At 30.9% G+C, this 16,991-nt stretch overlaps 1 protein-coding gene across 6 annotated transcripts in view; it reads left to right on the forward strand.

Annotated features, from left to right (window-relative positions):
- Positions 1–16,991, forward strand: part of LOC126739158 (zinc finger homeobox protein 3) — a 234,978-nt gene that overhangs the window by 158,007 nt on the left and 59,980 nt on the right. For 5 of the 6 annotated variants that reach the window (XM_050444702.1, XM_050444703.1, XM_050444700.1 and 2 more), the window contains one exon: positions 1,044–4,311. In XM_050444702.1, coding sequence (XP_050300659.1) covers positions 1,044–4,311 — 3,268 coding nt within the window. Of the gene's footprint in view, positions 1–1,043; positions 4,312–13,208; positions 13,800–16,991 lie in introns of those variants that run through there. The other variant, XM_050444706.1, reaches the window with a different exon arrangement.

Consider the following 16,991-nt stretch of genomic DNA (forward strand, 5'->3'; position numbering starts at 1 on the left):
TACAATATACCAATTGAAACCGATAGCCTATTTCAAAATACGTTAATTAAATTCATATTCATTGAAGATGAAAAAACATCGGTTCTCGCAGCCTGTTAAATTACTTCAACAATACTAATATTTTATTTAAATATATGTATTAATAACAAGCTGGCCTTACACAATAGAAATTAACGCTGTTCTCGAAATGTGTGCCAACTTGTCACGTTTAATAATTTAAATTTTAATTGCTTCTTATGAATAACGTAATATAACCTACATATATACAGTCTCTCGTAGAGTAAATCCCTTTATTACACTGCCTAGGTAATTTGGGATTTTGTCCCAAAAAGATTAAAACTAAAACTTGCCCTATTTGTAACACAATACCATTGCAGGCCACAAAGGCCTTTGATAATACAAAGTTTCAAATGAAAGGATACCGTAAAGTTGGCTGGAAATAAAAGGCGCAGGTGTCTAAAGAATAACTGGAGATAATTACAAAAGGAAATCGTGATGTCCCTTTAAAATTTACCTGAGGACTCGCTTTTATAATTGTTCACAGAAAATTTCATTGTAAAACTACTAATAGTAAAGTACGTATATTTCAGTTTAAGCTGTAAAGGAGTTATTAGCTTTTTTGCTGAATATCCTCTAATAAAACAAAATTTTAATCTCACTTAGAAACTAACCAATTATATCAAAGCCATGCAGTAAGAAATTCCACATTGACATCATAATGATTGCGATCGCGTCTTAATGCAGGAACTAATATAAAAGCAGCAGCGTCAAATGACACATAAAACCATTTTTAAAGCACACAGCTTGTTAAAACAGAGATTAAAAGGTTTTTAATGCAGTTTCCTATATCAAATTGCCTTACAGTATGGACTATAAAACAAGTTTATCCCGTAAAAAAACTTTATTAGTCTTCGCTTCATATCGTTTTATGTGAGGAATTGAAAGTGTTACATTAAAATCATTAACATTAGCAGATAGGAATTGTATAAATATGATATGTAATTTACATTATAAAATTAAATTAAATTTTCTAACTTTTTTAGGTTGCAAATGCTGCTGCAAACCAAAAACGTGCAAGAACCCGCATAACAGATGATCAGCTGAAGATTCTTCGAGCCCACTTTGATATTAACAACTCCCCATCTGAAGATCAAATCCACGAAATGGCTAATCAAAGCGGTTTGCCCCCTAAAGTAATTAAGCACTGGTTTCGTAACACTTTGTTCAAAGAAAGACAGCGCAATAAAGACAGCCCTTATAATTTTAACAACCCTCCCTCGACGACTTTAAATCTGGAAGAATATGAAAAAACTGGAGAAGCCAAGGTGATGCCTTTAAACAGCTCTTCTGGTAGTAGCTCAGATGAAACAAACAAGAGCAAAGAGTCAATTTCACCAATACAAATGCATCTCCAAACTCCCGAAATAAAAAAGGAAATTAAAGAGGAACCGAGCGATGAACAACACCATCAAAAATTCGAAATTCAAAAGCCACATAATGAATCTCTGGAAGAAAGAGCGCAAAGCTTCTTTAACCTTCCCCCAAACCTACAGCCCCCGCAGAGTCCAGCAACCTCAGTGGCTTCCACAGAAAGTATTAACGTTTCTTCTCAGCCCACCACGCCGAATAACTTAAGCCTTACATCCATTATTGCATCACAATTAGGTGACACACTAACTACAAGTACCCCCACTCTAAACCTAGCTGGCATGTCTTCGCATCATGGCTTAACTAGTCCAATGCTTCCACCACCAAAAATTAATCAGCAAAACTTTCCAAATCCAAACAACTTACAAGGAATGTTGCCAATGACCCCCAATAGATGCCTAAGTCCGAATAGAGATTTCAATAGCCAAGGCAGCAATGGCTCCACTGGCAAAAGAGCTAACAGAACCAGATTTACTGACTATCAAATTAAGGTCCTGCAAGAGTTTTTTGAGAACAACGCATATCCTAAAGATGACGACCTTGAATATCTTTCAAAATTACTAAACCTAAGTCCTCGTGTTATCGTGGTCTGGTTTCAAAACGCTAGACAAAAAGCAAGAAAGGTTTACGAAAACCAGCCTGCAGTAGAGCCTGCCCCAGGTATCGACGAAAGTGGTGCTAACCGGTTTCAAAGAACCCCAGGCCTAAACTACCAATGCAAAAAATGCTTACTAGTATTCCAACGTTACTATGAATTAATCAGACATCAAAAAACTCATTGTTTTAAAGAAGAAGACGCTAAACGTAGTGCGCAAGCTCAAGCTGCCGCCGCCCAAATTGCCGCTGTTTTAAGCTCAGAAGACTCAAACTCAAGCACCACTGTTGAACCGAATCACCATCAACAACAACAAATGCAAAATCAGCCGCAAAACCTTATGACGACATCTAATCAAAGCTCGAGTATCCAGGCTATGAGCCCTACACAGCCTGCCGCTCCCACCACCCCAACTCCGTCACAAGGAAATTTTCCCAGTACGTCACCAACTCCTTCAGAAACTAAAGAGGGTACCTTCCAATGCGACAAATGTAATTTGGTATTTCCCAGATTTGAACTTTGGCGCGAGCATCAGCTCGTTCATTTGATGAATCCAAATTTATTTCCCAGTTACCCCCCGGATAGCCCTTTTGGGATACTTCAGCAACACGCTCAGCTTCAGCAACTTAATGCCAACCTTGGAGACATTTCTAAGCAAAATAATCAGATGCAAGGTAATCAAAATGTTCCACATCCTTTAATTAATATGCTGAATAATGTTACCGGTCAAAAACGTAAAATGGAGGAGTTTGGTGACGCAGAAAGTGACACCTCGGATCAACCTAAAGACAAAAGGCTTAGAACGACTATTTTGCCAGAACAGCTAGATTACCTATACCAAAAATATCAGATTGAAAGCAACCCTTCCAGAAAAATGCTGGAGAACATTGCCAGGGAAGTAGGATTAAAAAAAAGAGTTGTGCAAGTTTGGTTTCAAAATACCCGAGCTAGAGAGAGAAAGGGGCAATTTCGAGCACATGCTCAGGTGATCAACAAGAGATGTCCTTTTTGTCCCGCTCTGTTTAAAGTCAAAAGTGCCCTAGAGTCTCACTTGACTACTAAACATGCTGATCAATGTGCACGAGGTGAAATTAACATTGATGCTTTGCCAGACGAGGAGGTCAGCCTTGAAAGTGCCCCGAGTCTTTCGGGCGGTAGTGAGAATAAATTTCAGCAGCAAAACCCGAATTTGATGCCCTCACTTTTTCCAGCGTTGCATCCTGACATGGAAAACTCTATTAAAAAATATTACGAGGAAAGTATGAAGCGGTATATTAATGAGCTGCAACATCATGCCACATCTTCTAATGGAGACAAGAGTGAAATTAAAACAGAAAAGGGTGAAGGCGGAGAAATCCCTCTAGATTTATCAAAACCAGTCGACTTATCTAGACCTATGAAAGTCTCCATGGAACATGGAGGGCTTTGCGATCCAGGTCCTTTAACAGATCTTAGTGAGCGTTCGTTATGCGATGAACGCGAACATGAACAAGAACAAAGTGATACAATGTCTGAAACTACCGAATATATAGATGATGAAAGCAATCCTACTTCTCCAGCGAGCAGCACTCAAAGTAACACCCAGCGACTCAATTCGTCCGGTGGGTCTCAAACCGGAAATAAACGATATAGAACCCAGATGAGTTCTGTACAGGTTAAAATTATGAAGTCGCTATTTCACGATTATAAAACGCCCACCATGGCAGAATGTGAAAGTTTGGGCAAGGAAATCGGTTTACCGAAACGTGTTATTCAGGTTTGGTTCCAGAATGCTCGTGCGAAAGAAAAAAAGGGTAAAATAGCCTTGCAAAAAGTCTTAGGACAGACTGAAAATGAAAATCCGTTACTACCAGAAGACTGCAAGTATTGCAACTTTAAATACTCTCATAAATATTCGATTCAAGACCATATATTTACTAAAAGCCATATTGCTAACGTGCGCGTGCATATAGAATCGCAACAAAATAAGGACTGTCAGGAAGGAAATGAGTTTCAAGTGCCACAGCTCCCAGCTGGTCCTGGGACAATCAGTGCTGACTCTACTACAAACTTACAGGGGGCAAATAGCCATAATATGCAACATTCACCTAGCCAGCAACAGAACCAGCTAAACAACAACACTCATCTTCAGCTTCTGCAGATGGCCGGTATGCAGGTTCCAAATACAAAAGCTGCAGAGCAAGAAGAGAGTCCGGAGAGTTTGTTTCAACAGCTCTATGCCTTGGGGAACAATTCTAATTTTGGAGTTCAGAACCAGTACGTGCATCATGCGATGTTTGGAGCAAATGGTGAGTTTTATGTTGTGTTCATTAAATTTAGTAGTTTTATAAGTTTTAACGGTGAAGGCGATATTTTAGTGATTAAGATTTATTTCGTAGACTTTGTACGTGTGGTATTTTTTTAATCATTCAAAACTTCGGCTTGTGATGAATAAAATTTACTACGATTGGATGATTTTGGTTAGCAAAATGGAATCATGAGCATTTTAAAAATGTGTCACAGTAATTCCACACATCACGAGCTTTATCCGCTCTCTAACTAAAAATACAAAAGAACTTATTAATGAAAAAATCTACCGGGTCCTCTGAATTCTATTGTTCAAAACTATAATCCTGCCCAGGTGTAAGGCAAATCGAAAAACACACACTGTTCTTTTGGGTTGTAGGCATTTTTCTACCTGAAAATAGCTTATCAATCAGTCGGTAATGTAAACAGCTGTTTTGTTTGCACATTTTTGGACAAAACAAGAGATATTTAAAGCTTGAGTAAAGGTAAGATTCTACGAAAAATGATCAGAAAGGTCTTTGTTTAATTTGGGTAGGTAAAACTGTCCAGTTGATCGTTTTTTTCTTGCTTCACATATGCAGTGGTAATACAGGAGGTGAGGTTACGCATAAAACGCGCTATGACAATTGAATAAGTATCAATCGAGAAAGGAGTGTCAAAAATATCGTCCAATTATCGATTCAACAAGGCCTGGGAGAGACAGAAGAGAAACATAAAAAAAGAATTGACAGTAACAATGACCAATACGAAATGTAATTTTAATAACACAGGACATGCATATGAGCGAGGCCCATTGTGTTTTATGTTAATTGCAAAAAAGTTATTTATTGCCCCGGTCGATCGGCAGTAAAATACACTGCCAATAATAAAAGACGCGATCCATAACTAATATAGTAGGGAGGTTTAGTTGCATATATTTTAACGTTACGTTACTGTAATGAGTTGCACCACTTTAGGGTGCTTATCTAAATTTTAATAAAGTATAAAAATTAAAATAAAAGAAAAGTTGTCTTTAGGTATTAGTTATCTAATGCAATCCAAGTAATCGAGTGTTATCAAGACGTTTTGTATAGTTTTTAATTTATGTAATAATTTATTTTAGTACCATAGGGAGAAACGAAATCATAAGTCCTGATGTTTATTAAAACTTGTATCAGTAAAGGTTTTTATATTGGGTTTTAATTTGTTTTTCTTTTGTTCTACATATCTTAAAATATAACCTCAAATAAAAATAATGTTGAAATAGTTGCTATTTCTGTGCTTCTTTTGCAAATATGCTTTTTTGCAGATTTTATGTAATATGTTCCTAAAAATGATTGATTTTTAACAGAAATTGAATTTTGAAAAAGATAATTATTAATGCATAAGACGTTGGGCAAAAAAACTGTTTATATTTAATTATAATGTTCAGTTTTTATTAAATGATTAAACCCTTGCATTTTAACACATTTTCCTTTTTAGATTTAATTAGGTTACTATAATAAGGTATTTTGTAATATTTGATTTAAGAATAATCGTCCAGTATTTTATAATCGCTTTATAAAAATAATTATTAAGAGAATAAAAAAAATTAATTTTCTTGATATTGTTTGGGAAAAATGTATATAAGAAACTAATTTTTCCTGATTTTTAAATTTTTTTAATGATGACATAAAAGATACTGTATTTACTTTATAATATTTATTTAAGAAATAACTAATACCGATAATTGATAATAATAAAATATTATCATAATAAGTCATAGGTCTCACATATATTGAATACAAAGTCAAAATATGACAGGTATTTCGCCTGTAGTAGGTATTATCAGATCTTCTGTTAAGAAGAGACAGAAATAATACGCCTTACGAATGCTACTGACATTTCTAATAAGAAATCTTGAGATAATTTCCTTTCATAACCAGAGTATTGGTCGTTAAAAGACAAAATAAAATCTAATGATTTAATTGTCACTAAAACTGACAATGTCTCCTGTCTAATTCTTATGAAGACGGCCACTTGCATAGAAACAGTTTTGCATTTTTTAATTTTGACGACTTTCTACTCCTGAATAAAGATCCAACTAATACTTTCTGTACAGATGTCCCTAAAAATTAAAATTTAGACTTCAATTAAAAGAAACGTATTTTTTGGTTTTAGACTGGTTAAGGGTTAACTTGTTCTTTCGAAATCATTCAAAAATTTCATTGAGATTTGCCTCTGCAATATTTTTTACATGCAACCAAATTTTTCCGGAATTAAAATACTAGATACATACTAGATACAACTAGAACATACTAGATTCTATGTTTTAAATAATTTTCAAGCAAATTGTATGCACTGCCCTGCCTCTGATGCTGACTTGATCTAGTTTTTTTTTTATAGTCGACAAATATGCAAAGAGATGGTTTTTTATAGTTCAATGCGTTATATATTTTGCCAGTAAAAGTGGCCTTTAATAATACTTTGAAATATTTTTAAGATGTTTGAGATTAAAGATATTGGTCTATAGTAGCCAAGTCTGCTTTTTGATCCATTTTTATATAAAGGCTTTATCTTGCCTTTTTTTGTAATATTTGGAAAAGTACTCAAAAGAAAACTCAAGTTAATGAGGTAACAAAGAACTTTTTTTACCTCTGTACATACTTCCTGAAGAATTTCTGAGCGTATACCATCTGACACTAGAGATTTTTTAAGTTAAGCTAAATTAACTTTCTAATTTTTTCTTTGTTAGTCTCCCCTAACAGATACACACTTTTGTTTGATCATTGGGCATTTTCTCCATTGTTGAAAGCAGCAAATTTATGTGAAAATTCACCATAAACTATTCACATAAGTTTGCTGCTTTCAGTAGTTTCTTTAGTTTTTAGAGTTTTTAAAATTCCACTTTAGGACAAGAAAGACAACTAACATGGGTATTGGAGCACAACAAACATGAAGACTCCAAACCATCTGCTATCTGTAAGACATTCTATTACCATACATGAGAATGTGAAAGTATTATATAAGTGTCATGTATTAAGTTGGACCTTGTAGAAAAATTGGAGATAACAAAAGCCAAGAAAAGTCAAGTGCTCAACTGTGTGAAAGATATTTTTAATTTTAAACCCCACTTACATTCGACACTCGAAGCCTTTTTTCAAGTTTCATATATTCTTTATTTTATTTTTTTGGCTTTAAAACTAACCTAATTTTTTCCGTTTATATTTTTAATATGTGATAACTAGCCTCCATTCTATTTTATTAGCTTTTAGTTTTTACCCTGGACTTGGAACATGAAGTGTTGTGTATTTGTTTCTCTTTTTTATTAGCGCATACGCAAAGTATGCACTTAGTTATTAGTTTATAATTTTAGTGTAAATTAGGTTCGCAAGGCTTATTATTTCTCTGTTTCTTCTTTACAGAAGAAAGATGATGCCTATTACAGACGAAATACGTGTCATCTTTAGATTTATTACATTTTATTCTTATATTATGAGTTTGATTTACTAGTCTCTTTGAGCAAAAAATGACTATTTCTTCGAGTTACTATTTTTTGTCTTACCTGGAACAAAGTGCCATTATCTTCTTGCATTAGCGGATAAACAATTTTTTTTTAAATTAAATTTGCAGAAGCATGGGCCTTAACAAATTTCTGCCTAATCATAAATATCAAAATAAACGTACTCAAAATTCTAACAGATCAACGTGTCGTCTCGTAAACATATAGGACCAACCCCGAAGAAAAGAAACGAAGAGTCAGAAGAGTCCCTACTATAATAGAGACTTAAAAATTCTCAAACCGAGAAGAACAAACGGGGCAACTTTAAAATGAAATTCCGGGAGAACAAAAAAAAGGCTATAAAACCCCGTGACAAAAACATTGCACACTGTTAAAGAGTACAACTTTTATAATCGAGTATCGTGGACCAATGGCGTGGCGTAATGCGGTAGCTATAGGAACCCGATCTTTGTTTTATTGCAAAAGTAGAATGAATCTCCCGGCCGCGAGCCCCGCCCCTTTTCACACGTCTACTCGCTCCCGCACATTCGCACTCCCTTACTTCTGTCCTCTTTTCGCGCGCCGTGACCGGCATACATTGTGCAATTTTTGCTCGTTTTATTGTTTTTCTTGATTTGTGTTTTCTCAAAAGCAGCTCGAGTAGTAGTCGGGATCTATTAAAGCGGATTTATTGAATTGTACGTGCAACCGACTGGTTTGGATGAGTTTTTTACGAGACGCATGGGATACATGGAAGATTTTTGGTTCTTGTTTATTGGTTTATCGACACTGACGTTGCATGTTGTTTTTACCAACCTTCTAATTTAAACCGGTGTTCACAATCTAATAAAAGGAAGTTTTTTAAAAGTTCTATTATAATTAACAAATTTAGTAATATTAAACAATTTTTTGCAAGGTATGACCTACCCTTGGATAGTTTTGCCATTTGCTACGATCAAAGATCAAATTTACTAAATTTAAATATATATCCTAGAATGCTTCATCAGGTACTATTTTCATGTAAAAATTTAAACTAAATTATTGATAATTTGCCTAAATATGAATTATTATACGAGAGTTTTGTGGTACAATTATGCATAATCTAATTGGACACGATCGAAAATTTAAATTTTGCTTGATTTATTAAAGTTAAAATAAAAAGTCAAATTAGTTTTATTTGAATAATTTTTGAGACATTCCCTAGGGGATAGCATTTGAATTATTTTTTTTTAATCTGGCTCAATTGTTTTTTGTTGGATATAGATAAAAAAAAACTACTTCAGATGATCATATATTCTGGCATAGTTAGAAAAGTTAAATGTCCGCAAATTGTAAAAATCATAAATAAGGCTCAATTAAAAGTAAGTTTTCTTCAGTCTTATTTAAGTATTTTGCATCAAATTAATTCCTTTGTAGAATTGATTATTAAGGTGTAGGCAATATTAAGGCAAATCAAATTTAAAAGGTTTATAAAATCTGTAAAATTCAAATTTTTTTAGTTGTGATTTATACCTTAATAATCAATTCTTTAAAATAATTAATTTGTTGCCAAACATGCAAATCAGACCACTTAACTAAGCATTAATCATACTGTGTGTGAAAATTAAACTTTTATAACTATGCCAGAAGAGTCCTAAGGATGATTTCATAAAAATCGAAATGTCGATCAAAATATATAAATTGATCGTCTGAAGTGGTTTTTTTTTATCTATTCTAACAAAACAAAAATTAAACAAGCTCACAAACTAAGGGCACGAAAAATAATTTTCATCCTTTTTTAATTTTTGCTAAAAATTTTATATCCAATTTTACAAATATTATTTACGGTCTAAAAATAATATCAAATTTGCAAATTAGATACAACATTGAAGGATCGATCTATATTTTTAAAAATATTACTATATAATTATATAATGTCAATCTCAAAACTTTATTGTTTTTATTTACTTCAGGTGTAAAACTTTAAATATTTGTATTTTTTTAATATCATTGAAATTAATTATTGGCTTATAGAAATATAAGATAATAAAATAAATTATATGGAGAACTTAACTAAATGTGTAGTATAAGCAGCTTACATTTATTTCTGAGTATTTTTTCCATATCATTATTTTGACTGGTGAGGTACTACTTTCATGTTAAAAAAGGTAATTAAATAATTATTAATTTTTCAAAATATGGATTATACAACTGAGTGTTATCCTATAAATTTGTTATACTTTGGCATAATCTAATTGTACACGATAGGAAATTATATAAAATTTGAATTCAGCTCGATCCATAAAAATAAAATAAAAAGTCAAATTAATTTTGTTAAAATAAAATTTAACAACAATTCTCTAGAGGATATTATTTGAAAAAAAAAACTTCTTTTTTAATCTTGCTTAATTATTTTTTGTTGGATAAGGGTTAAAAAAAAACTACTTTAGATAATCGGTATTTATTATTTGGTCGAGACTTCGATCTCTATGAAATCATTCTAAGGCCTGTAAAAGATACACAAAAACATAAATAAAATGATACATTCTGGCATAGTTACAAAAGTTAAATTTTCGCACACAAAAAAATTAATGATTAATGCTTAATTAAAAGTAAGTTTTCTTCAGTCTAATTTAAGTATTCAAATCAAATTAATTCTTGTGAAAAATTGAATATTAAGGAGTAAATTTCACCTTAAATTAAAAAAAAAAAAATTTTAAATTTGAAAACCAAAAGGTTTAAGATACAGATAATATAAAAAACATTTTATCAAAATAAAAATATTGCATATGCACTAACCTATATTGGAGATCGTCTTTATTAAAACCATAATAAGTACAAAAATTTATAGGATTCTCGTGGTGTAGATTTTTAAAATTTTTTTAAACATCTACCTTGGGAGATGGATTTTGACGATAGCTGTAAGACAATTATCTGTCAAGCAGATGATGTTCTTATCAATTTTTTATATAGTCAAGAGTAAAGCACTGATAAGGTCCATGTAGTTATAAATTTTTAGGAAAAGTATACAGTCATATAGACAAAAAATAAAAATTTTCAAATCACGCAAATCTTATAAATCTTTATGCTTATTATTGTTAACCTAGATGATCTACAATATGTGTAAGTATATATGTAGTATTTTCATTTTGATAAAATGTTTCTCAATTTATCTATTTTTAACCTTTTGGTTTTTAAATTTAAAAACTTAAAAAATTAATTTGATGCAAAAACATAAAGTAGACTGAAGAGGAGTTATTTTTAATTAAGCATTAATTGTTACTCTTACTGTGTGTGAAAAATTAACCTTTGTAACTGTGCCAGAATGTATGATTCTAATTTTATTTTTGTGTATCTTTTATAGGTCTAAAAATGAGCTCATGTAAATCGAACCGTCGACTAAAATATATAAATCAATTATTGTCCAAAGTAATTTTTTTTTACCTATATCCAAAAAAAAAATTAAGCAAGATTACAAACTGAGGTCACAAAAAATGATTCACATCTTTTTTTTTTATTTTTGTAAGAAGTTTTAGATCCAATTTAACAAGTTTAGTATTATCTACTATACAAAATTGAAGAGTCTATCAATATTTAAAAAAATATTACTATATAATTACAAAATGTCAATCTTAAATTTTTTATTGACTTAAGGCAAACTTCAAATATTAGCAAATTCTTAGTGTCATCAAAACTAATTATTGGATTATTGAATGTCTTTTTAAAAATTAATATAATGCTAAGAAATTCTTTTTTTAACTTTAACACCTTAATATTTATAATCATAAAATTAGAGACATTTTTATCGATTTTGACCGACAGCATAAAAATAAATAAATTACTCGAGGAACTTATTTCAATTAAATGTATAGTATAGGCAACTTACATTTATTTTGAGGTATGTTTTCCATATCATTTATTTTAGCTGTATGCATTAACAAAATTAATAAAGTTTTTGAACTCTAATAAAATATTCAATTATTAATAATTTATTTGTCATGCACAATTAGGCTGTGTCTAGGCATAACTTAATTGGATATGATGCTCTACTGTATTTTATTCCAATTTTGCTCTTTAGATTAAATCAGGTAATATGTATTAAATTTTTTTTTAGCTATTTAAAAAAAACTGTATTTTTAGGTAATGGTTTTTAAAGTAAATTAATAAAAAAACATATTTCAGGTAGGATATATACTATAAAAAATCAGTAGAATATATAAAAACATTGTAGTTAAATTTAACATTTCTTAATATATTTTCAGATATGCTTTTTCCCTAGTCTATAAAATAACATTAAATAATTTATTTCCCAAACTTTCTCTACAGTAAAACAACCAATATTCCATCGCCCATACCGAATTTACACCGACCCTGTTTATCCAAGGTGCTCAATTTCACTCTATATCAGTTAATAGTCAATGCACCCTAACTTTTTCATTTTTCTCAAGAACAATACCGTCCAGAATTTCTTATATATCCTTATCAGGTCCAGGTAATTTATCATTCTGAAACGTCATAATTAACTACCCCTCGGAAAATAGAGGGCGCGCTACGCGTTCGTTTATTATTCATTGGATACCTAAAGCGGAAAAGCAGGAGAACGGAGAGCGGCCCTCGGTCTTTTTAAGATTGGATCCGATGTGGAAATTGGAAATTTTTGATGAGGGCCACGTAAAGAATTTTAATCAGAGGACACATTGGGTTTTTTTCAAGTATTGTTGGGAAAATCGAAAAACCTACAGAGTTTGGATGTGTGGTGATCAATTATTAACGAAAAAAATTACGTGAAAAGGGAAACACGTACACATAAGCTCAGTATAGGACTTCGCCACATTACCAATTCATAATATGGGAAAATACAATAGGGGGGATGAAATATTAATTCATATTTCTCATTTCTACGGGTATACGGGGGCGGAAATTGCCTGTTTTCGGGATAAATAGGAGTTTTCGATTGCTTTGTAGGTTTTCGAGGGGTTATTAAGCGGGAATTGAGCGCTCGCTTTTCTTGAGAAAATTGCCGAATTATGCATCTGATATTTCTTTTTGGCCCATCTTTGTACGGATTTTTTTGTCTTAAGGGTTATTAAGTTTATTTGTTATCTGCCAGGTTAAACCATAAAACTTTATTATTTATTATAATTAACAGAGTTTATTTGAAACATTGTTTGGTTACGTTTCTGAGAATAAATAACCACAAAAGTGACAACAGTGTTTATTTGAAAAATTGCAGCTAGTAAGTGGACAAACAAAATATATACATTTTATTTTTTTTGTATTGTTTTGTCCATTTCACATTTTTGTTTGTTTGTTTTTTTTGTAGGGGGTTGTTGCTTGTATATCATTTATTTCGTTTTGTCTTATACACATACTATATTTTTTAGCCATTTTGTGTTTTTATATGTTTTTTATTGTTTGCTTTTATTTTGTTTTTCAATTTTTGTTTTCGTTTTCTTTCAGGCTAACGTATTTGATCAATATTCTCTGGTTCTAAGTGTGAAGAAGCCAATCCGTGAGAGAAGTGGTTTTACCCAAAATGTGATTATCTAGAGACTAAGCCTTATCTCGAATAAGTGTGCACTGGTTAAAATGTCACTGAAGAAACCTAGCCCAGAATCTATTCAAATTTTAAGAAAACGTTTACCTCGCAACTTTTAAATAAGACTTTGTAAATATTTTGTATACTCTGTATATATTTATTAATTATTGCTTATTCTCTTAAAATTTGAACAGAGTAAAAATTATTATATAATAAATGTCATTCATAACAAGCTTCGCCTGTAGGTCAATATCTCAAATAATATTGAAACTAAAATGTGATATTTTTTCTTTATATTCAGAGACTTGCTTTTTAATTAGGTCTAACTGTACATAATGTAATAAATATTTAAAATAAAAAAGTATGTTAAGTTCCTAGTAGATTTGTAAGATAGCGGCCTTTACTATTTTTAGTATATATTATACACAGTGGCTGAAAAAAATTTAGTTGTGTATAGTGATGATAAATTATTATTTTTGGATTACTAAATAAATACCTTTTAATTGACTTTATTTATGTGTGTGTTTTTTTTAACAAGCAACTTTACAAACCATATTATAATAATATGTAGTTTTATCCCAGTTAACAAATTTCAAGGTTTCATTACAATTATAATTAAATAATTATACATAAGAGGTTTAACAACTGTCTACCGTATACGCAATTATTTTTAAACACAATGTAAACAATAGGCTTTTAGTTGGAAAATGGTTTTACTCAGATTCGTATTAGAAGTTATAAAAGCTTAACATTTTTTGGTTCAGTTGGTACATGTATTTTCAGAGGCGTAACTCAAAGAAAATATTTTACCTTTTGTTTTTTTTTTTTTTAATTTTAATAGTTTTTTTTTGTCCGTTTTTTAACGTTGTGGAAATAATTTTATGGAAATATACAAGATGTTTATTAAGTATAGGGTATACTTTCCGAAATGTATCATTGTTCACAGTTACCCACTGGGATCTCGGAAATTATAATACAAGGATACAAGGTATATTAAATTACGGCAATGTTGCTTAATTTAATGCTTATTAAAATACAGTCTAAAATTTTAAAAATCGGAAATTTGAAATTTTTTTTTCATTTAATTTTTTTCTAATATTATTTAAAACTGTAAAACAAAATAAATAATATTTTTTATGACTTATTTTTTGCCTGTATGCCATAATGGTTTACATTTGTTTAATTAAATCATTTTGAGCCAAACTCTCTCTTTCTCATAGAGGTTTTATGAACCTAAAATATTTGTTGGATCTGCAAATGTGATATATAATTTTTTAGTTAATTAAAATACCTTTATTAAGCTTGTATATAATAATATGCTATCCATGACAAAAAAACAAGTTTATTGATGGCTGTTAAAAGACAAAATATCATTTCGATCACCATCATATAGGGCGAGAAAAGTGGCTTTAAAAAAATGTCATTTATTTTACTCTATGACTTAGTAATAAAAAAAAATCTTCAATTTTATTTTTTTAAACACCTCTGAAAATAATAGCTTTTTTTAAATTTTAGGCAGCATTAAATTGTGCAATATCGCCTTAATTTAACTGACCTTACTTTATACCTCTATTACGGTTTTCGAGGTGTCAAGAGAGTTTTTGTATGGAAAATTAATAATAAAATAAATATTTTGTTATTAAAATATATTAGACTTTTAGAGCTACTATTTTAGCCCAAAGGTTTTTTTTTGCTGGTATTTCTTAAACAGTACTATAAAAATTTTAGAGCAAAAAAGGTATTCTAAATTATGAAAGTATAAAATTTTCTGTTCTTTTTGAACACGATTTCATATTAAATAATATATAAAACAATATACTGATGGACAAAGCTCTTAGATGTTATAATTAGCTTGTTCATTTTCAAAATTTAGCTCTTCACCTATATACATGGTTCGAAAAAAATGTGTAGAATGTATAATAAAACTTTGATTTAAAGCTAAATTTTCATTTACATTTTGTTAACGAGTTGTTCATATATTAAAAAAACAATTACAATCCTTGTAAAAGAATGTATTCGTATCGGAGATATGTATGCTGTTGACGAATATTGTGCTATTCTTCCCGAGCAATATAAACAAGCTTTTGTATAGTGCTAGGTAGGTTCTGCATGCTGTCACCGACCTAGAAAGTACAATGTTCAATGGGATTCATGTCTGGCGATAGTGCAGTCCAAACGATTGATGCCTTTTGATTCCAGATACTCATTTACAGCTTTGGTACGGTGACGTCGGGCGTTATTATCCATAAAAAAGCCTCATTAGTTTGTCGCCATAGTCCGACGTAGAATCTTCCTCATGTATTTGTCATTAGTTATTGTGCCCTTAATATATAAATTAATCTTGTGCGATCATTAGACATGATAGTCTTCACTACTTCCTCCTGTCAAAGTAGTACGAGGTATGTATGAGCAAGTCGTGTTGGCTTCCTTCATACCTGCATTCAATGACTATCAAAAAATCACCGGGCTTAAAAATATTACACGTAAAGTATCTACTGTTGTATGTACTGTAGTCGACAAATTTTGTGCTCAGGTTGTAATCGAGGTACTTTTAATAGTCGCCTTGACAATGTAGAGACAGGTATTTGAATTCCTAAAGCATCATTCATATCTCTTTGGAGTGCTGGTATTGGCCTAATTAAGTTTCTTCGGATGGTTAAGTGAATATAACACTTCTGTTGTTGATTAGTTACACGCCTTCTATCGCTCTATGATGAAGAGAATTATTCTGGGTATAACGATTTTTAGTGCGTGACACATCAGTTTGCCAAACCCCAACTCTATTAGCCACAAACCTTTGAGAGTGGCCTTCTTTTAGTAAAACCACTAGTAACTAAAAAAATTTGCTTGCAACATTTTTGTTGGGCGCCAATATGTGTCAAATACGAATTAAAAATTGATAAATAAGTCTATACAAAATTGCGGATGCTAAATAGTTTTTTCATATAAAAACGAAATGATGCAAAACTTTATAAAATAAGTAAATTTGATAGAAAATTGAAAACACGTTAAAACTGAATCCTCTAGTTAAAATAAGCAGTTATATTCAAATTACTTTTACGCTCAATATTTAATAGAAGTTCAACAAGTTAATTTCAACTAACATATTGTATTAAAATAAGGAAAATATATAACTTTGTTTTATATATTTGGTACAATAATTACCTTTTACTAAAATGTTATAATATTCATTTCTTCTTAAATTTATATTTTATATCTCAGTGTATAAAATACTTTTTTGCAAGTCTTCCGTTCAGCGACTTTCTTAAACTTGATAACTATTTTATATTTGGTTTATTTTATAAATAAATTTAATTTTTTAAGTTCCCTTAAAATTCCCAGATTACCTAAATTAATCCAAAAAATTAGTGTACCTCTGCCCCTCCACTCAAAAAAATTGCCCTATTCTTTCCTTAATCCAAATAAAAGCTCATAAACTAAGACCTTGATGTTACGGTATGCGAGGAATCCATAACGAGCAGGTCATCAGAAATACCATATCAAAATTATGACCTCTTATATGAGTCGTCCGGTCATTATATATGGCGCATTTAGGGCTTATTATCAGTACAAGTTTGTCGGCGTAATACTTTATGACATTTGGAAATTGATTTCTTTACGCCTTTTGCCATCAGATTTGTATCACGCATAAAAAACATAAAATACTGGTTTTTATATTTGGATTTTATATCATTTATTTTATA

The sequence above is a fragment of the Anthonomus grandis genome, chromosome 8 (assembly GCF_022605725.1).
Source record: "Anthonomus grandis grandis chromosome 8, icAntGran1.3, whole genome shotgun sequence".
Taxonomy (NCBI): domain Eukaryota; kingdom Metazoa; phylum Arthropoda; class Insecta; order Coleoptera; family Curculionidae; genus Anthonomus; species Anthonomus grandis.